Below are 26,718 nucleotides of genomic sequence, written 5' to 3'. Positions count from 1 at the left end.
CAAACAATGATTTTCATACAGCTAAAACTTGGAAACATAACCATAACCCAGCATTTATCAACCATGTTAGGCCCCCCATTGTCTACAGTCTTATCAAAGGTTATTTTAATACATAATCTAGTTAATTCACAGGATAAGAATTAAGGATATATATATATATATATATATATATATATATATATATATATATATATATATTCTTGCTCACAATTTCAACATGCTAAAATATTGTAGAACTTGGCATAACAAGAAAATTGTATTTAAAAATGCTTTAACATTTTATCAATTTACATGACTTGTAGAAACATGCAGAAATCACAAATGTAACTTTTTTAACCATAATTGAGAATTTTATTTTTGATGGAATTTCATTATTAGATCGATATTAGTTATTTATAACTGATAAGGAGCGATTGCTGCTGTACCTCAACAATATCCAAATATAATATCTTAACTGATAAGCAACATAAATCACTCTGTACTTACAGAATCCTCAGAAACATTTTTTCATCCTCCTGAAATGAATCTCGAAAGACCCTAAAGTCAGGTGACGTATCGCTGATCACAAAAAAACAACAAAAAAACAACAACTAATAAATACACTATAAATAAATTCTGACATTTCTAAATGTTCCTAACCGTTACATCCTTATAGCTGCTTTGGTGGAAAATCATTCCTGATCCCAACTGTTCTTTCAGGGATGCAAAACGGACAAGGGAATTCCCTTTGCATAGGAAAACCGCGGCCTGTCAGGGCACTTTCCTAAGGGAAGCCTTTTCATGGAGTCCAGACTGGAAAACCTGCTCAACACCTGTCGAGCTCCTCTTGTTTTTATTTCCACAACTATTGTGAGCGAACACACCGTACAATGAATGATTGACATGAGTTTGAGCATGGAGCGGTTACAGGCTGAAAAGGACTACCCTCGTGAATTTTGCATGCAGGGATTCCGGGGAAGCGTTCGCTTATCCTAGATCTTCATCTCGCTAATTTCAATATGCGGCGGAAAAATACAAGGCAGCAACGGGTGTATAATCAAATTAGTTGTGTGTCTTTCCAGGCTGAGCGAGGGGCATTTCCAGTTGCCGTTCCTCGTTGCTATTATATCCCAGAGCCGAGGCTTATTCCTACGGGCTGATAGGAAGATTATTCACATCAATTCTGGAATACTTATTTAGGGACTGTCAGATGGTGGAGGACAACAACTAGTGTGTACTGTACAGTGCTTATGGGACAGCATGCAAAGCAATGGTTCAAGCATGTGTAAAATACAAGATAGACTTAAAAAACAATGAATGGGGAGGAAAAAGACTATGTACATCAACATTATTTTTAACAATTGTTAATTATGAATAAATGCGTGATGCTGATGCTTATTGAGTACAGGTGCTGGTCATATAATTAGAATATAATCAAACAGTTGATTTATTTCAGTAATTCCATTCAAAAAGTGAAATTTGGATATTATATTCATTCAATACTCACTGACTGATATATTTCAAATGTTTATTTCATTTAATTGTGGTGATTAAAACTGACAACTAATGAAAATCCCAAATTCAGTATCTCCGGAAATTAAAATATTACTCAAGACCAATACCAAAAAAAAGGATTTTTAGAAATGTTGTTCAACTGAAAAGTATGAACATGAAAAGTATGAGCATGTACAGCACTCAATACCTAGTTGGGTCTCCTTTTGCCTGAATTACTGCAGCAATGCGGCGTGGCATGGAGTCTGCTCAGGTGTTATGAGAGCCCAGGTTTCTCTGATAGTGGCCTTCAGCTCTTCTGCATTGTTTGGTCTAGCGTATCGCATCTTCCTCTTCACAATACCCCATAGATTTTTTATAGGGTTAAGGTCAGGCGAGTTTGCTGGCCAATTAAGAACAGGGATACCATGGTCCTTAAACCAGGTACTGGTAGCCACAACCACAGACTGAAAACAAGAGTCCATGAGGTGTGAGAGAGTGACAGTATGTAGTATGGAATTTTTTAACACATATATTTGATTTATTTTAACTTGGTTTATTTAATGTTATAATATATTCACTGGTGCCAAATTATATTTGCATGATGCATATTAATCATATTCTTCATGTACTTTAATTTTTATTTTGTTAGTTTTTTTTTTAGCAAATATATGTATATTGTAGAATATATAAAATATTAAACAATGTTATTAATGAAAGGGTTACTTGGTAATTGTGCTTTTCTGAGAATTGAAGTCGACATGAAACGGGAATTATGGTAGTTTCCTTATTTTCCTTATTGTGGCGTAGATCCGAGTGTAACGGCTTCTCGAACAAGAACAGTTTTGGGAACAGGGCTGGACTTGATTTTGTTCATGGAGAATTGATTGGATGGTTGTGGTTTGCTATTGGTGGATCTCATGCGAGTGACAGGTTGTCCCGCCCTCGTGCCAGTGAACACATCATCAGAGAAGAGAAGCTATATTGTTGAATGAATACGAGGGCACATTAAATATAATAACTAATAATAAATGCAGCAATATTTCATAAAAATCCTTATGATCATGGTGACTTTAAGTGCCCTAACTGTCCCTCCAATTTAACCCCTACCTATGATATCCGTCAAAATGTAGGGACATAGTAAGTGTAGTATTCAAATACTATATTAATAAAAAAGAATCACTTCCAGAACCTTTACCCTTTACGATCTGACCTTTGACCTCTACAATAAGAGATGTCTCATGGCTGATCTACTTTTACTACCTGTTGACCTTTAAAAATATGAATTCATCTGAAAATATTTGCTTATTTGACTAGTGCGGCATCTCTGACCTTTCACTGCTACCGATCCTTTAGAAGCTTGAGGAATTGAGTGTGTTTTTGTTGTGTGTGTGTGTGTGTGTGTTTGTGTATGTGTGGAGGAGAGACCACTGAAGTCTGAGAAAATAAACAAATGCAAACAGGACAAACTGATCAATGCTCTGCTGAGTTCATGCAGGGGACATGTGAGACTCACCAAAGACTGGCTTAACCAGCACAAAGACCTGCAGGAGCCGCGTGTGTGTGTGCCTGGTGTGTGTGTGTGTGTGTGTGTGTGGTGCTCGTATTCGGGGTATGTGAGATAAATGATCTTCCTGTCTGTGAAAGTACGAATGCATGTGAGAGTGTGCCACAGCGTGTGTGTGTGTTCGTGTGTGTAAGATGAGACACTATTGCCTGGTCAATTGAACCACTATCTTACATTGATCATATCCACATCAAAGTACCTTCCTTAAATCCTGGCCTTTTTTTCCAGACATCTGGTGTATTGATATCAAACTGTCCTCTGAGACAGAAATGCTCGACTGAAGCCAATAGTTTTTTGTTTTTTGTCCAGAGAGGAGCTTTTGTGACCCAACCTCACACACCCAGGAGTGAAGCGAAGAGGGATTACACGCTATAGACATTTTGAAGCTGTTAGGGACTTCACACAATACAGCTTGAGAATGCACGGTAATGATGTATCATGATGCACAATACGACAATTAAAGGGATAGTTCACCCTAAAATGAAAATTAAGTCATCATTTACTCACCCTGGTGTTGTTAATGCCGTATTTCCTTCTTTCTTTTATGGACCACAAAAGGAAATTTAAAAAATAAATGTCCCTCTTGCGCTCATCCATATAATGGCAGTGAATAGCGATCAGATCAAGCTTTTTTTTTTTAAAGACGCAAAAGTAACACAGAATGATCCCATGCGACACGTGTCGTAAATTATAAGTGTTAGGGTTTGCTGAAAACAAACAGAAAATGAATGAATTAAATTTAGGTTTATCATTTTATTTATGTTTTCAATGGCCTTAAGGTCAGGGGACTGGAGGACTTGAAGTCACTTGAAGACTTCAAAATGCTGAGCTTGAACATGATCCTTCACAGAAATTTTGGGATTGTTATCATGTTGTAAAATACACATTTGCTCTTCAAACAGTTCCTCCATACTTGCCTACATTATGTTCAGCAGGATTCCCAATTATTGGTCAATTATCCTTCCAACACGTGCTGCAGACATGCGTCCCCAGTACCAGTGTGTTACCCCTGCCGTGTTTAATAGCACCACGCATGCATTCAGTATTAAAACACTGCGGTCGTCTCCTACAAACCTGACACCATCCAATGATAGGTTGTTTAATCATATCTAAACAAAAACAACTAAAACAAAACTCAAATCGTCCATACTCAAATTCAAATTATGCTAATTATTCTTTGAGAAATGCAAGGTGTTTTTTCTTTTTCTTTACTGGTACCCAACCTGTCAATCTAGCCTTTTGTAGCTGTTAGCTTACAGTTCATTATGAATCTCTCATCCAGGTCTTTAGAGCTGTTTTGAGGTGGTCCCACATTTGGGTGATTTTTTTTACTTTCACTTTACATTCTGCATAGTAGTGCTCCCACTGCACTCTGAAATAATTCTGTAGATATTTACGTCCTGCATATTAGCAATATCCAAAACCGACTGACCAGATTTAGCCATTTTAACAATATCCTTCTTGGTTGCAGAGGACGGCTCCTTATACCAACTGGGCATTTTTACTTGAAAACATTTTATAATATATAATACCTGCCACATAGTGATTTATTAAATTATAGGCTGAGGATAATGAGTTCAAGATTACTAAGACCACTTTGCCAAAAATTACATCCGCACAGTTTGGCATGTTTCATTGCGTCATGACAAAAGATACAATTGAAACATGGAATTAATACATTAGTATCCATCCATCTATTAGTACACTCCAGGCACGACTTATCGACATGCATACAAAATATTTAATTGATATTTAATAAAAAGTTTCAATAAGATGCAAAGAGTCCAATTTTCCTTTTCACTTTAGGGTTAGTATATATATATATATATATATATATATATATATATATATATATATATATATATATATATGCTGTGTTAATGAGAATATGTCTGGTGTAAATTTAAACTAGTTGTTTGTGAAATTGTCTGCCTTTGTTTTGCATGTCTATAATTATTACATAAGCCTGCTCAGAAATAGCTCTCTATGAAAATGATTTGCCCAATATAAATGAAAAGTTACTCAGGCAAGACAAAACCTGCTGCACCGAAAAAACACTGAGAGGTCCATTTACAAAAAGTTAGTTCCTTTAACCATGAATGTGTGCATACGTACAACCACAACACACACACACATACACACACACACATACACACACACACGCTTGTCGTGAACCTGTGGCCCTTGAGTCTGGTCTGAAGTAACATGCGGAGAGTATTTTGGTGGTAGTTCCACTGTGGCTTCCGGCTGAGCTGTGGCTCAACACCCCGTCGCTCCCCCTTCACTTCCTCTATTGCCCCTGACGTACTTCCTGCCTCCAGTCTGACTCTTTCCACACACTCTTTCTAATGTGTGAGAGCACTGAAGATACTTTCACACCTCTGTTTCTGGCCATCTTTTCTCATTCCTCTGCACACACATATACTTCACATTGGGATGAAGTCATCATGTGCCTAAAGCACCTCCACTGCATGTCTGACCTCAGAGCTCAAACAGCATTACTGTTGGTTTGTGTGGTATTGAGCTGTCTGGAAGGTCCAGGCCTGCTCTCACTGCCAAGAAAACAGGAATGCTAAACTACAGCGGTTTGTAACTGAGGGTAGATTATGTAAGAAAGTCAGAGAAATAGACTGTCCGTTTCAGGGAGAAACAGGCAGGCCTGTGATGGTTATGTGTGAGTGTGTAGGAGACGTGGTTGGATTTTATCTTGTCTTTGTGATGTTCAAGGCTGAATGTTACAGTTCAACAATATGCATGTAAGACATACAATGTGACAGTGTTATTCATATTTATTCCATTGACAGTCTACGCAACTACCACTTTGACACTTCAAAAAATTCATAAAGAGAATTGAGCGGTTTCGTCAAAATTTTCTGAAGAGACTCAATCGCTTTACATGATGAACAGATTGAATTTAGGCTTTTATTCACATATAAACATTCATCAACTCAAACATCAGTTGTGGTAAAACAAAGCTCAAGGTAGTTCGCTTGACGTGCGAGAACCAATGGGGTTCATTCTCATGTTACGCATCACGTTTGAGCTTCTGCAATTGGTTTGTTCTCGTGCATCAAACAGTTTTGGTTGAGCTTCTGTTTATGTTCGCTGATCAAAGTTTAAATGTGAATAAAACACTAATTCCCTTTCAAGGGAACTCGTCGAAACGCTGCGGGAACACCGCTGCGTGATTGCGTCATGAAGCACGTATGGAATCAGTCCAATGGCAAGACGGAACATCATAGGCGGGTGACATCATCGACCAGGAAACTATAAAGCACTCCTGATTTACATCAGCGCTAGCTTCTGTGCCTTCAGCAAGCGCTCTGTGTGAATCATTGTCTGAAAAAGTGTTTCTGTCTGTCCTTAGTTGAATCTAGGCAGGAGTTTTATCACACACACACACACACACACACACACACACACACACACACACACACACACACACACACACACACACACACACACACATTCATTTATATATATATATATATATATATTTATGTAAAACTTTAATATGGCAAGCGAACAACATTATAGGCAGTTTGCACATCCCTGCACTCGATATCTCACGGTTGGGGATACACACCAACTATGTGTTGTTTGTTTGGGAAAGCAGCATGCCCAGTCAGCTCTCGAGGGAGCTGATTGTGAGCATTGTAAACGGCTACCATTAAGAACACTGCACTCCCACCGATCGCTCTTCGAGGAGGGTGGTTCGGTTCGCGCTCCCTGCGGCTCGGGTACCACTTCTGTCGAGGCAGAGCGGCGACTTCAGGCGTGGGGTTCGCAAATGGACGGAGGGGTTTGAGACGGGCCCAGCCCTATCTCAGCCTTCACCTGTCAGAGCCAGTGCCTCAGTTCAGGGTTTGGAAGCACGCTCTGCGGAATCGGAACAGGAGATACTGAAGACTTCAGTCTCCTGCATGCGAGGAGCTTGTGGAGGTAGTCACTCGTGCAGTAGAAAAATTAAGCATTGAGTGGCCAGCGGACAAACAAGAATCTAGGCAGAGAAGTAAGCTCGATGAACACTGTCAGTAAACACTGTCATCGAGAGGTTCCAAGAAGAAAAAAAGCAAGTGTCGGCGTTCCAGAAATTCCTGCCACTCCGCACTCATGTCTCAGGGGCTGCTGGGCGGGAGCAGCCCCGGCCGTTGACTAGCTCCTCACACCGGGCGCAGCAAAAACAGATTGTCGCGTCTCACGCTCCCCCACAAAAAGAATGGGCAAGATGGATCTGAGGACCGCTATTGTTTCGAAGAGGGCTTCTTCTAAAAATAAGACCTGATGCCACCGGCAGAGGGTAGTCCCCACCGAGAGAAAATTGGGTTTACCGCATTACACGGTGCCCGTTCTCTGTCGGCACCCTTAGGGGAACGTTCTGCCAACCCTGCCTTTATGCCAGAGCGTAGACGGTCCCAGCGAGCGTTTTCCAGAGGGGGGCGCTCACTCCCTCCGAGGAGGGGCCTAGAGCAGTCAGACCAGTTGTTCCCTGCCGGTGCGCCATTAGAGCGCACTGTATCTGCTGCTCAAAATACCAGTCTCGAGAGACTGGTACCCTTAGTAGATTTTCTGGCAGAGTGGAAAAGTCTTCCAAATATATCTCAGTGGGTCCTGCAGACGATTGAAAACGGTTACGCTATTCAGGTATCTAAATCAGGGGGCAGACATCCTGTCAAGGCATGGGCCGAGGCCTGGGGAATGGAGACATCAACCCGAGGTGGTGGGGCTCGTGTGGAAGAATTTTGGTCATGCCGAGGTACACCTTCACCTGTTCGCTTCCAAGGAGACATCACAATGTCCACTGTGGTTCTCTCTCGGCCATCCAGCCCCTCTGGGGTTGGACGCTATTGTGCAGGCGTGGCCGAGGTCACGTCTGTACGCATTTCCCCCGATTGCTCTGCTCCCAGGAATTCTGGAAAGGGTTCGCCGGGATGGGGTCAGTCTACTGTTGGTAGCCCCGTTCTGGTAGGCCCGAGTATGGTTTGCGGACCTAGTGTCTATCCTCGATGGCTCTCCTCTGGAGATTCCGATCAGGAGGGACCTTCTCTTTCAGGCGAGTGGGACGATCCTTCACTCTCGCCCAGAACTGTGGAAACTCTGGGCTTGGCCTAACTAAGGGGGCCGGTCAGCCTTCACCTTTGGCTATACAAGCTAGTAGGAGTAGGAGTATGGCTGCTTCTAAAGCTTTATTGTCAGGAGTTTACCCTCATGATGTTTGTGATGCGTCAGGCTGGTCCTCACCGCACACATTCGTTAGGTTCTATGATCTTGACTTCAGCTCCACTCCAGGAGCACGGGTGCTTTCTTCCGAATATGCGCTTTGACTTCACACGGATGGACATTTGCTCTTATGGCGACGTGGGTATTAGCGTTCTTGCAGCGTTTCGACCCAGCTCGAGTTCCCTTGAAAGGAGGGAACGAAGTGCTGCGTTGAAGCGCTGAGGAAACGTCCATGCGTCATGAAGCACGTATGGAATCAGTCCAATGGCGAGACAAAACGGCATAGGTGGGTGATGTCATCGACCAGGAAACTATAATGCACCCCTGAATCACAACAGCGCTAGCTTCTGATAGGCTGAAGCAAGTCGATCACGGGCATGCCGGGAGTATGGCAGGCCGACGCAGCATCTCGTCCCCTCTTTAGGGAACTAGGGTTACATACATAACCGAGACGTTTTGATGGATGGGGATGGGTGTTGGGTGCTCTCAGATTTGCTCTACGTTACTGCTTTTAGGGGTAAATAAAGTACACAGATGTTCCTTTTGAAAGGGTAGATAAGGTGCACATTTGTCCTTCTAATGTAATGTAAAAAGGTACCATTTTTGCAAGTTTTTTCCTGAAGGCATGATATTGCTACCTTGTTTTACCCAAACTCTAAGCTGGCATCACATGTCTTTTTGAGGAAAAGCCAATCACAGAATCAGTGTACTGAAAAACTCATCCAAGATTGTGGATGAGTGAAGAACAATGCAGATTATGTATGTAATATTAAAATAACTACAAATACATTTTTATAACTTTATAAAAATTTGGAGAGAAATAACGCAGACACTGGAGAAGGATGAATCTTTCCAGTGTGCATGTGTCAAGCACTTGTTTTCCTGCACATAATTAATTTGAGCCTACTTTGAAATGCTATGCGATTTACTGAAAAAAATTAAGCCCATACTTTGGGCTTGAAGTACTATGGTTTTAATGTTCTACTATGCAACTTTTAGGTGTAACTAAGGTACAAAGTTTTCCCTTTAAGGGTATTGCCCCATTGACAAGCTGTTTCACCCCTAAGGATACAATGTCAGCATATTTTCTGCTATGTGAAGTCAAGTTAGGAGGTTCCATTACGATGCCTTAGAAGGCGGATCCCTAAGCAGTCAGCTGGCAGCAAGGCAGCACACTAGGTTTTGGAACAGAACTAGAGAGTGAGAGACGTTCTCAAAACACACTTTGTGGGATGGTAGATTTCTTTTCCAGTAATATGCACAACATTTCATATACATGCTGCTCACATTCAGAATCTTTTATTCAAAGTTCTGTGATATTACTTCAACACACATTTCTACAATTTACAATTCAAACATGAGGAAACAACACAGTGTGTCTTTTACCAGTTAAAAATGATCATAAATACTGATGTGAAATGGAGTATGATGGGATTTAATATCAGAACTAGGCAAAAAAAATAAGCCATAGAGTGTAGTCCAGAGGTCAAAGTTCAGTTGCAGGTTGGAGGGTTTCTTTAGTCCTTGTGGTTTTGGGTGAGGAACTGAAGTGAAGCCACTGGGCCAGCCAGACCAAACCTCTGAACAAATGCCTGTGGATCCCAGTTACCTAGAAAAACAGCAGCAAAGCCTTTCATTGCTCTTGATCATAACGGTAAAGGGTGCTTCTGCCTCACTGTAACATCAACTGTCTACACGAAAAACGTTTCTACATGACACACTACAACATCCTGTTTCAATAAGAAATCCAATAAGAAAATCAACACAGGAAAAGAAAGATGCAAATTATTTCATGTCTTACTTTCAGATAAATGTGCCACATGATAAAAAAAAAGTATCCTTAAATGTATAATTTCACAATTAGTTTATATAAATAAAACAAAAAAATGTTTGTTATTATTGCTGCTGTACATAAATCAATAAAACATGTATTGTACTATTATTATCATTATTATTACTACTGTTTTTAAGTATTTATTGCTGTACATACAAAAAAAATCAATAACACATTATTATTATTGTCATTATTTGTTTCTTTTTTTTGCTATTCATACATAAATCAATACAATTATTATTATTGTTGTTGTTATTGTTGCTATTATTTTTTGTTACTTTTTTGCTGTAAATAAATTAATCAATACAGTTTTTGTTGTTATTTCTATTGTTTTTTATCGGTTTCCTTTTTGCTGTACATAAACCAATCAATCAAGACAAACTTTATTATTGTTATTTTTTTCATATTTCCTATAAATAAATACATATTTTTATAAATAAAGAAAAGTTTTTGGCACTATAATGGCCTTTATACTGATGCCTGACCTTTTGTCCCAATATTCTAAATTCTACACAATGTCAGTTGTATCATGTGCAACAACATGTGTCCCTTTAATTACTGTCTGCACTTATCACAGGTTTTCTGTGACTGAGCTACTTGGGCTAAACATTTCAATCTAGTTGCTACAAATGGTAAATGAACGTGTTTAGTGGAGAATCTTGTAATGCCGCACGTGTCTCAGGGCCTTGGTGGGCTGTGAATCACTGCAAGCGTCTCATCTCGAAATAAAACACACAGCCTGTCACAGTGCTGGAGGTGGCAACATGAGAGAAAGCGTTTTGGCAGGACAACCAGATAAATACCAGACGTAACTCCGGCTGCTATGACAATATCACTTCTCCAAATCCGGCAATAATCACATTCCTAAAAGCAAATGTGAAATCACAATTTGGAATAAAGCGCCAACAAACTGCGTCCAAGACTGAAAAATGTAAAGTTCTGAATTTGGAGGATCTTTAATTGATGTTTGGTTGATGTCTATGAGATATTGAGAGATTTTTTACTCAAAAAAATATAAAATATATAAGTCATGCACTTTGAGCCTCCACCAATTAAAAGTAAATTGTAGAACAAAAGCAGATCAGCCACAATACCCGTTTAATATCTAAATGTCTTCCTCTATCAGTGTACACTGGCGGAAATGCTGTTGTGGTGAAAGGGAAACCCCGTCCATGCACACAGCACAGCACCACATCCTGGAAACATCAATGTGAGTGTGTGTACACTTGTTTGTATGTTTGAATGCAAGTGGGTGTGAGAGTATGCTAGTGTGATTTTAAAGGAAAATGTCATTGTTGTTTCCCCCGCTGGTTGCGGACAATTTATGGCTCACCAGACACTGAATAACCAGAGTACAGCCAGAGTACCAGTTGACATTAGATTTATGCATTTTGCCACATGCTTGAATCCAAAGCAATTTCAAGGTATATAGACTTCAGCAAGTTTGTACCCTGGGAATTAAACTTGTGACAGAAAAAATAGGATACTACACACTTAAAGGGATAGATCACCCAAAATGATCACCATTTACTCTTGTGAAAAAGAGTGTAGTAGTCAAAAAATGAAATAAATCCTGAATGCTTTAGAGCACAGAGTTCAGGTTCGTCTCTTTGTAAAGACAGATTATTGCTGAAATAAAGTTACAAAAGTGAAACTAAAAAAAGGTTACAGACGTTTAAGTTTATAATTATGAAAAATGCACAAAAATACTATTTAAATTTTTTTTATGAAATTTACTCTAAAAATGTGAGAAAATCAAAACCATAAATCTAAACAAGCAGTGTTCCAAATTTGAGGTTGATATCTCAAAACATTTTCTTTCAGTAAGAATATGTTTAGGCAGAGTTACCAAAACGCTTTCAATTGGTGAAATTTGTCTTCCATTCATTTATAATAAAAGTAAAAGACAATTTTTTTCCTAAACAAAATGTTTAACCTTTTCGAATCATGTCCATGATTTGTGTGTGTGTGTGTGTGTTCACATAGCAAGTGCCAAAACCTTTACCAAGTTTCATACCAGGCATTCTGATGAAGTAAAACATTCAATAGAAATAAAATAAAAAACGTAATAATGTCCAGTCAAAACTGACTGAAACATGAACAGCACCGAGGGTTAAATGTCTAATATGAATGAAATAGGCCACTTAAGTGCACTTTGTAATAATGGTGTCACGTTTATGTTCAGTTAGTTTCACTTTCATGGACGTTTGGTTTGTTTCTCTTCAGTCACATGTTTCCTTTGTTCTTTCATTCATCACAGTAGTTTGTCATTTAGTTCATCAACATGTGTCTTTAAGTTGGTCACCTTCACTCAGTGTTTGTCCGGTCTCGTTCATGTTAGCATCTGTGTTAGTTGCGTCTGTGTATTTCTATTAAACTCTGTCTTGAATCTTCATCTTCTGCTGCTTCATCATCTGCCTGCACCTCGCTGACCAATGGCAAATTTAAAGTTTTAATTTTAGTGAGCCTTCAGACACACAAGTTTCAATAAAAATGACATTTAAGTATATTTTAGTTGATCATAAATACTTTTCATTTGACAGTACACTATATTAAACCATCTTTAAACAAAGAAAATATAGACATACTTAAGTTGTACTTAAGTATATTATTTATTTTTAAGTATATTCTTTCCGTAACAAGCATGTATACACCTGTATAACCTTCTTGCTTCTGCAGAACAAAATGCTTAAAATGCCTCAGCAATCCAATGTCTTTTTTTTTTTTTTTTCACTGACCCGGACAAAAACAGTTGAATCATTCTTCAAAATATCTTATTTTGTATTCTACTCAACAAAGAAAAATCATATGTTTGAAATAACATAATTTTCATTTTTTGGATGAAATATCCAAAAGTGAAGATTTGTTCAGCGAAGATTTTTGCATAACTAAGAGAAAGTGATATAAAGTGCTGATTGTGTGTGTGTGTGAAAATCAAGTGTGTATATGACTCATTGTGTGTTGTGTGTGAAGATGTCAGGTTCTTTCTAATTGAGTGTTAGAAATGGAGTAAAGTGACCCAGCCGTATGAGGCCATGTGACCTTTAGGCCTCTGAACCTGAGAACATGAGGAGATAATGTTCCGCCTCTGCAGATCATGATCCCTGTCTGACCCCACTACAGTCAGGGCGTCTATAACACACACACACACACACACACACACACACACACACACACACACACACACACACACACACACACACACACACACACACACACACACACACACACACACACACACACACACACACACACTGCAGGATTTCATCTGAGGGTATGCACAAATGTTGTTTTCATCTGAATTTAAAATTCCTGTTCACATTTCAAGTGTTCAAGGAGTTTTAATTTTCACTATAAAATAATCAGTTTTAACAGTAAAAACCCAGTTAATTAGTTAACGGTAAGTGCCCTTTACTCTACACGGTGAAAAACTGTAACAAATCAAATGGGAAATGTCATGTCATTTTACTGTTAAATTTACAGTTTTTGAAATTGACATTCTCAGAACTCCCTGTGTGATGCTTTCATTTTGATGTTTTTTCACTTCAATTATGTTTCTTATAAGATGCTTCTTATCAGTTGGTAGGTTGGTATATTAACATTATATCAGTTAATTAAATAAGTTAATTAAATTAGATTTTTTTGGACACACTTTAGTTTGAAGAACACATATTCTACTACTTTTGCCTCAATAATCTCCTAATTACTGCTTATTAATAGTTAGTAAGGTAGTTGTTAAGTTTAGGTATTGGATAGGGATACGGGATGTAGAATATGATCATGCAGAATAAGGTATTAATAAGGACTAATAAACCGCCAGTGTCCTAGTAATATGCATACTAATAAGCATGAGAATTTGACCCTAAACTTCAGTTACTGATTTTTTTTAAGTGTAGCATTCATGTAACTATTACACACTTGAGACTCTTCAGACTACACCATTGGAGAGAGAAGAATAAAGGTGTCTCTAGACACGTTTTAAATGCTTGAAAACATGAAACCGGCACAAAGCAGTGGCAGGGTGTCTGTTTCACTGACCGAGAAACCGCTTCAGACGATTCAGTGCGAGAGCGTCCAGAACAAATACGAATCGATTCAGAGCAATTCATCGACAATATAGAACCGGCCTCAACAGAATGATTCATTCACATCGACAGAACTAGGAAAACGTTTCTCAAACCGAATGCAATGACCTGTTTTATAGTCTGATCGGTTAGAATAGAAATAGCACACTTCTCCTCAACAAAACAGCTGCTTTATTGTAACATTGGTATCTGCAGGATAAAAATATGTGGGATGAGTTTATACTATACCTAAGTATGAGCAATAGTGTGCCGGCAAACAGCACTAATACAGACATCTTGATGAGGAGCACAAATCTCCCCCAACCGAACTGAATCACAGGCAATGAGTCACAGCTAAACTATGCCTGCGACAACGTGACATCAGTTCAATCCAGCGAGGAGGCAAGCGTTTGCATGATCTGTTTATGTGCTGCCATAAAAACCCAGGCATCCTTCAATGTATACAGATCACAGTTTATTCAGGACTCAGAAATAGGCCAGCGGGGAAGCCCCGATGTAAGCTGTGGTTAACTAGGGAAATAGCCCATCAGTTTGATCCTCCGCTGGTATTGGTGACAGCTCTCGATGCGATGTCATCATGGAGTCAAGGGGGCGGAGTGATTTACAAACGCCTCTAAAAATAGTGTGTCTCTGTGTGTTTGGGTTAATTCGGTCTCTTTCCACTCCTCAGTCTGTCGACTCATGGAAAACAGAGATAGGAAGTGGGGAGTGATGCGGCACTTTCTTCCTCTGTTCGACTCTACCCTTTTTTGTCTGTCCTTTGATTTGCGCAATACAGGAAACCAAGTCTTTACGCGGTAAGATGTCTTTGTTACTTAAAAGAGCACTTTTTGTGAGGCGTACATGCAGTACGCGCTGGTGAGAATTAATATATTAATGTAACAAATTAAAGTCACTTTTAATTGGCAAACAACAGAGAAAACGAATAGAGAGCTAATGGAAGGTCGAAGAAAGACAATATATTTTGTTGAACCTGGAACAACATTCCCTGTCTGAAAACCCTAGCCATAATTTATCCCTTAAATCAAATTGAAATGATAGGTGAATTACACTGATTGTGGAGCACCTAACCCTAACTGAAAGCTTAAACTTGACATAAACTGTAAACTTGTCCCTCAAATCTGATTGGTTGTTTGTTCCAGGATCAATAAAGATGTTGTAGTTGGTGACGTTAACCGAACTGACCACCAGGCCACGGCTCTTACATTTGGCAGACTTTTTAACACTAAGTGGCTGAATAGTGTGCAATAATGTAAATGATATAGTTCTGGTCCTGAATTCTGATTGAATAGGGTTTCAGAAGTGCTCAAATAAACAATATAATATCAGCTGATAATGCAAATCACTTATTCTGCTGTTATCACTGCTCAGAAACCCTGAGACCAGATTTTAAGTTGAGTTCAGTTCAGGGACTATATCACAATATTCTTTGCGCAATAATGATTTTTTTAATTTTTACATTGAAATAATTGTTTTTTTAAAGAAAAAAAGAAACTCAATACTCAACAGTTCAAACGTTTATTGACCGGTACATAATATTGAAAGTTTATAAAAATATATGTATTTTTTTTAAAGTGAAAGACGTCACATTAATATTAACATATTTCAAAATATAATTTATTACGATCTCGGAATGAAATTTCGTTGTTATAGAACATATAACACTGTTACAGATATGGTGGCTGTAATCAAGTGCCAGACAATAGAGATAACAAAGAAGAGTTTAATCCAAGGATACGCATGAAAAGGTACAACCACATACCACATAGAACTCTTAATAATACAAGACAAGAAAACAGACTGAGGGGGCTTTCACACTTACCCCTTTTCCACCAAAAAAGAACTGGTTCGGAACTGGTGCTGGTTCAAAGTTGGTTCGGAGTTGGTTCAACTTGCGAACCTTCTCAGAACCTGTTTGTTTTTCCACTGACTAGAGCGCCCAGCGAACAACGTCGTTACGTCACTGTGTACGTCGCCATACATCTTAGCTAGAAACGCTTGCAAACCTACAACATTACTTTGGGATTATCTCTAACTCGTGAACCAAAAAGGCTTTAAAAACAATTGAAATATGTAAGTCTTTTAACCTTTTCCTTTGATATGTAATCTTTTCTGATTAGTTATGTACCCCTGTCTTGTGTCTTTTTTTCTTTCCATTTATTTGTTCTATATTGTGACTGTTTTCTTCTTTGCTAACATAATGTTTTCAATAAAATAAAAAACTAGAAACGCTTGCGCCAACTTCAAGCATAACAATTACAATGGCGGACTACATCGTGTTTCTGCAAATGTTTCTCCTGGCTTTGCGATCCTATATTATTGTCAGAAAATATGTTTAGAACACATCTAAACCCGCCCCCAGTCCCCGACGTAAGCATGACGTGGTAAAAGAACGGTTCTAGTCCAGCAAAGAATTGGTGCCGCTTTGGAACCAGTTTTCCTGGCCGAGAACCGGGTCTTTGGCTGTCGAAACACAAAGAACTGTTTCGCGCGCAGGCACCGGCTCCGAACCGGCTCTCAAAATGCTTTGGTGGAAAAGGGGTAACTGGCAGTTTAGTTTCTGAATGGGGCACGGTTCGCATGAAAAATCGCTAATGTGAACGCTGGCGTGGGACCCGGGTGCGCACTGGGTCCCGAACCCGAGACTAGCTGGAGGAGGCGCACTGCGGTTCGCGCATGCGTTTTAGCCGATTATGATGTATTTAGTTAAATAAAACACACGTAAGGGATGAAGATTTACCCTGGATACGAGCTAGAGTGAGTCTGCAGTGTATTCGCGCGTAGTGCGTGCAATCAGGGCAACAAATTAATGGAAATCCACTGTCTCCCCAAATGAGTCCATTTGCAAGCAGCGGAAAGACAGCTTATGCGACACACACACACACACACACACACACACACACACACACACACACACACACACACACACACACACACACACACACACACACACACACACACACAGTTAACCACAGTTGCGTTATTTACTCAGCTATACATAATAGCACCAAATTAATAAAATCACAATATATTGACCCGCGTCGTGTTTTCTATCATGCGCCGTACACGGAGTTCTGTTGGAATTTTCCCGCACCTTAATTCTGACCAATCTAAGTGCAGTTGTGGAAATATGTTCAAGACACATCTGGCCAACGAGGGATGTAGATGTTGTCACGTGACTGTATTTTGGTTCGTTTCATCAACTTATCAACTGATTCAGACCAGAGCAATCAGTGTGGTGTGAAATGGAACCAAAACCCCTGGAAATTATACAAAGTATAATTTTTCGCCCTTAGTCCGGACCAAATGAACGGAACTACAGATGTGAAAGCACCCTAATTAACACAGCACACCTGAAACGAGGAACCTAATTAATTAGTAACCAAGGAGACAAACAGGTAGGGGACAGAGGAGAACTGGGGCCCGTACCATGCCGCCCTGGCCGCACGAGGGGTCTTCACCGCCCTGGCCGCCCGAGGGGTCTTCACCGCCCTGGCCGCCCGAGGGGTCTTCACCGCCCTGGCCGCCCGAGGGGTCTTCACCGCCCTGGCCGCCCGAAGGGTCGTCTGCTTCGCCCTGGCCGCCCGAAGGGTCGTCTGCTTCGCCCTGGCCGCCCGATGGGTCGTCTGCTTCGCCCTGGCCGCCCGATGGGTCGTCTGCTTCGCCCTGGCCGCCCGATGGGTCGTCTGCTTCGCCCTGGCCGCCCGATGGGTCGTCTGCTTCGCCCTGGCCGCCCGATGGACTGTCTGCTTCGCCCTGGCCGCCCGATGGACTGTCTGCTTCGCCCTGGTCGCCCGATGGACTGTCTGCTTCGCCCTGGCCCCCGGCTAAACCATCACCCCCTGTTTCTGTTCCCTTTCATGGACCTCTGGTAGCCGCTCCGTAGAGGGGGGGTTATGTCACAGTGTTGGGTTTGTGTTCCCCAGGTGTCCACTAGAGGTCCTCGTCCACGGTGTCCTTCACTATTGACTTCATTTCCCAGCATTCTGTCTGTCACTGTCACTCATCAGTTCATTGCACTCAGCTGTTCCCCGTCATGATTGTTGCTAGCTGTTCATTGTTAGTCTTGTTAGATCTGTGTATATATTCCCTGTCTGTGTTAGTATGTGTACGGATTCGCTGTTTATTGTCCCCACACTTCTGTTCCTGTTGTTGCTTCTTTCTTGTGTTTTGTCGTTTATTCTTGGACTGTCTTTGTTGGAATTTGACCCTTGCCTGGACTGGATGTGAGTACGGATTACCCCTTTTAATAAATACCTGCAATTGGATCTACGCTGTCTGTGTGTGTGTCGTGACACTTCCGTGTCACACAATCCTTCAGGAATCATTCTAATATGACAATTTGATATTCAAGAAACATTTCTTATTGTTATGAATTAAACAAAAAATAGTTGTGCTGCCTAATATTTTTCTGGAAAACAAGATTATATTCATGATTCTTTGATAAATAGAAAGTTAAAAAGAGTATTTATTTGAAATTAAAATCTAATCATAACAAATGATGTCTTTATTGTCACCTTTGATCAATTTAAAAAGTAATAAAAATGTGTCCAAACATATGAACGGTAGTGTAGTTAAGTGTAATAAAGACTGGTATATTCTTCTATATTTGATGTGAAGCCTGACATGCTTGCAGGATGTGTCTGTCTGTCTGTGTGTGTTTGTGAGAAAATATTCTGGAGTTCTTGCTAATGTATACAGAGATTTGTTAAAAATGAATTCACTCCAGCACTGCTGACTCTCACTCTCAGTTTTCATCAATCTCAATACAAGGGCTGTCAAATGAAAAGGGCTAAAAACTTGTAGCATTTTATTAATGAGACCAATTATAATATTAGGCAAGGCTTCTTGAACCTAAAACTTTTGTAACTTAGATTTACACTAACAGTTTAATAATACATTTAAATGGGTATTTGTGACTGTGGAGAAGCCATTTTTGAATGGTTTCATCAAGTACAAATTCCTGCATGTTAATTTCAATTAACCAATCAGATTTGAGGGACACACTTACAGTTTATGTCAGGTTTTAGCCTACAACCAGTGTTAGGTGCTTCAACATCAGTGTTATTCACCTCTTATTTTCCTCTGGTTTTAGGGATAACGTATTGGGGTATGGTTAGGTTTTGGGGTAGGGTCTACATTTTCGGAATGTTTTTCCAAGACTAACAAAATATGTTGTCCCAGGAACGCATCTAACTCTGCAAAATCAGGACGCTTGTCCAAGGCCAAAGATGCTTTCCGGTGCAGTTACAGCATCCACCAGCAGGGGCTAATGCAACTTTCCACCATCTTGCTTTATTTTCCCCAAATGAATGCGAATCAAGAGTGGGAACCCACAGCAGCGGTCCAGTGTGCCGTTGCAGTGCTATTGGACTGTACGGGTCGGTGAAGCTGGTCAAGGAGTGTTTGATTAATGACTGAATCAGTTAGTGGGAGGAAGACTCGTGTGGGTCCATTACTACACTGCAGTGCTGCTAATGGTTTCAATTACATCCCAGTAACCAGTGCTGAGCTCACACATTTCTGCTGAAGTGGACTACGAGCGCATGGCAGGAGTCTCGGTGAAAGTGCATGTGTCATCATGCAGAACTGAAGAATGTCTTGGAGGAAAACGGTAATTAATTAGCCAAGACCTTTTACAGTCACATGTCTCATTTCCAGGGGATTTCTAGGAAATCCTAGAAATACATCAAAACTTGATGGTCCACTAGGTAGTGCACACACATCAAACACATCCATCCGCACTTAACTGGAGGTGGAGACGGACAAGAAAGTATTCCTCGGCTTCCTGTATGTGGCCTGTTTATCCACCGATTGCCATTTAAAAGTAATTATGTATTCTGATGAAATAAAATGTATGTAACGGCAACTAACGAAATTATGTGCATTCTACAGGCTGAGAAAAATTATAAAATATAATATTAATATAATACATAAATGTAATACAATACTGTTCAAAGGTTTGGCGACAATACGATTTTTTTAAAAATCCAGGGCTGCATTTATTGGATCAAAAATACAGCAAAAGCAGTAATATTGTGAAACATTATTTCAATTTAAAATAACTCTTTTCTATTTTAATATACTTCAAAATGTAATTTATTCCTGTGATCAAAGCTGAATTTTTAGCATCATTACTCCAGTCTTCAGTGTCACATGATCCTTCAGAAACCATTCTAATATGATGATTTGCTGCTCAAAAAACATTTCTTTATTATCAGCAATGTTCCAAAACCATGATGCATTTTTTTTTCAGATTCTTTGATTACAAAGTTCAAAAGAACAGCATTTATTTGAAATATATTTTTAATATTATAAATGTATTTAATGTTTGAGCAATTTAATGTGCCCTTGTTGAATAAAATATTGACCTCGAAACCCTAAACGGTAGTGTACAGTACATATTAGGAGTTCTGCAGTAACGTAATGTAACACATTACTTTTAATAGTAACATTCTCGCCCACGCTGCATGATTTTGTGTCAACTTATGAGTAAGACACAAAGTAACTTTAGCACAGATGGAGAAGTATGAATGTCTTTTCTCTTTTTCACTTTTACAAGTCATGGTGATATCCCTTTCCACAGCTATGTTATCACTTTCCCAGTCCTTTCTCAACAATTAAGTCAGTGTGAGAAGGCCATGATCTCTGAACTAACCGTGTCAGAAGTGCTGACTCTGAGATGCTAGACTGATTTCATTCTTTTGAAGTACTCACACTTCAAACACCAGCACTGTTCCCGCTCTTGACTTTCAATCCACTCTCATTGTCTTATGTGATGATGGCTCAGCTGTAGCTGTGGTTTATATACAGTATAACCTCACCAGACCTGCCAACCTTCAAATTATTGGGGGGGGGGTTGTTTGTCATATTTTTTGAGACAATGCAAGACACACAAGCACATGCTTATCTTCATAATTCTAGTTTTGACTTTTTTTTAAAATTTAGCTATTGCAGTGAAAGTCCAAAGTTTCAACACTGCTCAAAACCATTTTTTATTCATGAGTAATATTGCATTGCACATAATGTGTGCTGTTCAACTAGTCTAAAATTAAGAAGCCCCTATAAAACAGTAAAAAACAACAATAAATAGATTTGTACATTTAAGATAGACTACTTAATTTATTAATCCAATATCCAAATATGATACTAAATCACACAGAAAAAAGGACTTTTATTTGTGACGTGCTGTCTTTGCATTTGAACATTGCACATTTTAAACAGGACACGCATTAGCTGAATAAACGTTAGCCAATACAAACATATTTCTAGAAAATAGTTGACAATGAATAGACAGGAGTCCTGTCACATGACCAATAATAGCAATAATAGAATCACTTATTCTAAAAAGAATATCAAGTATAAGTTTATATGAATCCGAAATATGGGGCTGTGTTAACAGTAAAACGTCTGTCTTTTAACAAATTTTAAAAACACGGATGGATAATATGACAGAAAACATTTTGACAGAAAACAAAAACAAAATTTAAACTTAGCCCGTCAATTTACAATTATCTTCTCTCTCTGTGCGCGCGCGGTCTGTGTTTGTGAGAGAGAGCTCGCGCAGCACTGATACAACGGTACTTTTTAATCCATACAGTAAGTTGCTAATGCGCTAGTTTTCATACAAAATAACTATGTAACATAATTAGGTATGATAATTAGATCGTCTGATCTGCGAATACAGAGGATTAAGTTAACTAAAAACAATATTTCAACATTCTACATACTAGTGCTGTAGCGGCGCGTCGATGACGTCGACGCTTCGACGTCAAAATTACGTCGACGCCATATTTTTGCGTCGACACTTATTTATTTATTTATTTTTTACCTCTCCCGAATCATCTCCAGCAGTAGCAGCCTCCGAAGCACCACTAACTCCGCCTATGTTTCCTTCGTAAGCTGATATTAGTATTTAAACATTGTCTATGATAAAAAAATGTTTGTAAAAAATATTTTAATAACACGTTTTTGGCGGTTATAGAGTTCTAATGACGGTGTTCAAATACATAACATTAGACTAACGTTGCCAGCTTATAGTATCATGATCCAGTACACTAGTTAGTATTTATTTGAGATACATTATGTTTTTTTATTAATCGAGCAGCAGAAAAATCTGTCGTTAGATAAGTCGACTAATCGATAAAATAATCGCCCAGCTAATCGTTTAGCTAATAATCGTTTACCCCAGCCCTACTACATACACCCCAGCCCGTTTACCTTCAGGATTTAGAAGTGCTGTGACTACTGTCCTGTCCTCGCTAATGAACTCAGTCAGACGGCGGGTCGCGGGAGTGGAAGCGGGATCGAGCGGGATTCTTTATTGCTGTTGATTTTCATTCTCTTTTTAATGATAAGCCTTACGCATCTGTAAATCATCCTCGCTTGCTATTTGGGGAATTAACCCAGCGTTATGATTGGTCAAACTCTTCTTCTTTTGCTGTTGCTTGATTTGAGGACTGCGCGATAACAAAGGCGCAGGCGTCACCAGGTTTTTGTGAGTTTAGAGTGACTAATCGTACCAGCGTACTTTGAGGTCAAAATGCGTACCCGCTACACAAAATGCGTACGGGTTGGTAGGTCTGCCTCACTGATGGAGTGCAAAGATACAGAGTTCATAAAGTATAAACACATATGGACAATTTTTGTATTGACCTTATGACCTTATAAATTAGGGGCTGGACGTCGTATGGGATATTTAGGATATCCAATATATAGGGTTGGGTATCGGTTGGGTTTTATCCAATACCAGTACCTACTCGGTATTTTTTAAACGGTTCCGGTGCTTAAACGGTACTTAAGAAAAGGAAACCACACACACTTTGTCAAAAAATAATACCCTTTTATTTACAGGGCCAAACAATGTAAAAAGACTGGAGATTAATAGAGATTACAACCAGGGTAATCTGATCTCGACATGGCTCCTGGTTCCCATGTTTTGTCTGGTTGAACCAGTCATGTAAGTTATCTGGTCGTTGTACTAGTAACGGCAGCGAGTTTGGAATTTCGTTCCCACTGCATCTAAGCTACGCAGCGTTGAGTGAACCTATGAAAAAGAACGTCTCTGGTTACTGGTGTAACCTATGTTCTCTGAATAGGGAACGAGACTCTGTGTTCGCTGCCAAGCTCTTGCGCTGCCGACAAGCTTCCGTTTGCGGCAGAGAAATCTGAGGAGCAGATGATGCGCGCGCTAATATAATATGACGACGTAAGAGCGTCGAGGCGGCGCCCGTGCCATCAGACAATGGATGACACAGAGAGTCAGGCACCGAAATCAGGCACCGAAATTTTCGTTCTTATTCGGTCTGGTTACTACCGTTTACGGCAGAACCGGTTCCCTATTGGCACCGCGTTTTGGTACACAACCCTACCAATATAACATCTTGAATTTTGCAGTGATCTTAAAGCTCTTTGTAATTGCTTTATTTGTTGAGTTTCCAAAAGACAATGGTAACAGGCTAGTTTTGCACCCCGTTCTTTGCCTAGCATAACAGCTTTCACCTGTCATGCTTTTTCGAATATTACCTTTCATGCAGTGTGTAATATAGCTGTCTGTGAATGTAAAAGGTCTGTAAAGTTTTAAAGGTCCAACTGCACAACAACTAAAGTTATTGTCTCCTAAATGAAAGAATCGATTCTGAACTGCCTGAAACAAGTCATCAATAATGCCAGTCTTACTTCCTGTTACAAACCTACATGTTGAGAAGACGCTGTTTTCTGCTGTGAAAGCAAATCTACTTTGATGCACTTCCAAAGGATGAGGAATTGGGCTGGAATTGATACGGTAAAACCGACGCCATCCTTATTGTTCGTGTCACTGTATATCAAGAGCTGAGGAAGATCCAGAGCTGAAATTCAGATATGGCAAAGGGCGTTTCGGTTTTGACACGCGCTGTCAGTGGTTGACCAATCACAACAGACTGGATCATGTGACCAATCAGAACAGAGCAGGCTCTCGGAAAGGAGGGGGTTAGGGTCCGTGTTCATTAGTTTTTCAATTTAATATTGAAAGTAGAAAAATCAGAAAACATCTAATTTATTCGTTTTTTTCCACACAAAAAAAAGGAAAGAAAAAAAAGAAAGAAAAAGAGAATTCGGCTTGATTTTACATTTTTAGGTTCAGGGGTAGAAAATGGATAAACGGCTTGAATATTCGATTTCCACACATGGGCAGACATAAAACACACCTTTCTGCTGATTGGTCAACCAAAGATCAACACAAGATCTTCCACAGTTTCGTGCAACAGAATAAAAGTCCTCCGCTGCTGGACAGATTCTTAAAGTGTTTATTATAAATAATCTCTCTCATCGAACAACCGGAGTGAAGGTCCTTGCACACCGAATCAAAAATTCCTGTCCGTAATTTTCGCACGTTAAAAAAAAAATACGACCTTACGTTGTGTCAATCACGTTTACGCACTGCCTCTGAAACATTCGTCAGTCATAAAAAATTCAGATCGGGTCGATTTCCTGCGTTTTTCGCATCCGTAGCAAGCATTTTGAGAGGTGTTTTGACAATTCAGAGCCACCGTACAAGCGAACGCCAAAATCCAGAACTGATTAGGATCAATTGGAGGTCTTCTTTTTAATATGTGGCTAGCAAAGCATCAAACTGAGCCACTATCATCCTGAAGTAAACTTTGAATCGCTCGGGATAATCCCGCAGCTCCTTGATAAGGTGGAACTCTACTTCCTCTCTATGCAATCTCAGGATTGGACGGACCCAATATTTCCTCTTTCTTTTTCTCTTTTTAAGAAGAGAGAGAGGACAACAAAATCATCCTCACTACTACAAGACTCCGTTTTGTATTGTTTTGCGAATTTTTTCGCAACGGATTGATTACTACGCATCGGACTCAGTGTGCAAGGTTTCTGTGCGTGTAAACTTTTTAGGATGTCAAATACGAAAAGACGCATCTGAAAATATCGTACACAAGTGTGCAAGGACCTTATGGAATGCTTTGACAGAAATCGCACTGGGCAGGGCCTAAAGGGTTTTCTTCTCTATAGGCAAGGGTTTGCCAGAGAAATATTATTTTTTTTTTCTGATTTTTTTTCAGAAATATTGATGCAGGTTCTCTCACATCTGCACCCACATTACCCATCAACCTACTTCTTTGGCACACCACTGATTTTATTTAGCTGTCCAACTATCACAATCTGTGTGACCCACTTGACAGCACGGAGCAGATGATTTTAAGTTGTAAATATGCAGCAGTCATAACTTTTATTTTAGCAGCACGCTGAGTTTTGAACAAGGGATGAAGTTGAAATATGATGGATATGAAAAGATATAAATTACATTATTTTGTATCAATGTCAGTGGACAATCACAGCACATCTATTGTTTATGGTTGTTTTTCTATTAGTTTTTTGTAGTTGTTTTGTTACATATGTACAGTTAATAAACTTATTATGCCATGAATAGCTGTGTGCCGTTCTAAAACAGAATCACATACTGTAACAAAAATTTCACGAGTTCATAATCTTTCAATTCACAACTCATGTCACACAGGTAAAGCATCTAAATGAAAGAAGGGCTCCCACACACTCAACGATGAAAGAGACAGTAAAAATATCCCTCTCTCTGAGACAACTCCACCGGCAGTGTGTGTGTGTGTGTGTGTGTGGGGGCAGCATGAGTGTGGGTGGGAGGGTGTTTAGGGAGAGTACAAAGTAGTGGGTTGTACGCCCTGTGTTTGAGTCTGAAGGCCAGCGTGTGAACAGACGCCGCCGTGCCAGCTGGCAGCTCGAGGACGCCGGGCACTACGTGCTCATTTGCCACCTCCGCTTGGCTTGACCCATGGCCTGTGAAACCCCTGGCACCGAAACGGCCATTGAGAAGTATACGGGACACCGAGGAGGCGTGGGGATTCCCCACCAACACACTTCTCTCATGCCCACTGCCGCCCGCATGCCATCCAATGCCAATTGTGTAACAACCAGCTGTCACTGTCCTTTCCGTGACCCACATTTTTCTTTCTACCCACACACACACAAGCCCGGCCTTGAAGTCTGCACGGCACCTCTCCCTGTATGCTTGAAGATCAAAGCTGAGACTGAAATTGAGTTGAGCTCAGCATCAGGGGAAATGGAGTATCACCATTAGAGCGCTGTGTGTCGAGAGAAGAGTCGGGGAAGTGGAAAATGATCATTAGATGTCTCCACACCCACAGTCAAATGCTCCAAGCCCTCCAATTAGATCAATTAGTCAATCAATGTCAGCAGAACATGAAAGATGGGTACCGGTTACAGGCCACACGCAAATGAAATGCACATTTTGTAGTTGAGACCGCCACATGGGCGCAGAAACGTTCTGTATTAAAGAAATACTTTACCCTAAAATGAAAATGAAAGGGTAAGGGATTATAGTTTATATAGTTATAAATATGGATATTTTCCTTACAAAAACGCATCACTTGGTCTTTATTAAAGGATTAGTTCACTTTAAAAAAAAACTTTTGCTGATAATTTACTCACCCACATGTCATCCAAAGATATCCATGTCTTTCTTTCTTCAGTCGAAAAGAAATTAAGGTTTT

General features: G+C 39.8%; 1 protein-coding gene across 1 annotated transcript in view; it reads right to left on the bottom strand.

Moving 5' to 3' along the window:
* Positions 1 to 9,540: 9,540 nt before the first annotated feature.
* Positions 9,541 to 26,718, bottom strand: part of pebp4 (phosphatidylethanolamine binding protein 4) — a 144,792-nt gene continuing 127,614 nt past the window's right edge. The window contains exon 7 of the mRNA XM_077223732.1: positions 9,541 to 9,866. Within this exon, the coding sequence (XP_077079847.1) occupies positions 9,775 to 9,866 (92 nt within the window). The 3' untranslated portion in view covers positions 9,541 to 9,774. The remainder of the gene's footprint in view (positions 9,867 to 26,718) is intronic.

Source organism: Siphateles boraxobius, unplaced genomic scaffold (genome assembly GCF_051911475.1).
Source record: "Siphateles boraxobius isolate OS27281-9 unplaced genomic scaffold, OSU_SipBor_1 9, whole genome shotgun sequence".
Classification (NCBI taxonomy): domain Eukaryota; kingdom Metazoa; phylum Chordata; class Actinopteri; order Cypriniformes; family Leuciscidae; genus Siphateles; species Siphateles boraxobius.
The sequence above is the reverse complement of the archived record's forward strand: the minus strand, read 5'-3'. Positions and strand labels throughout refer to the sequence as shown.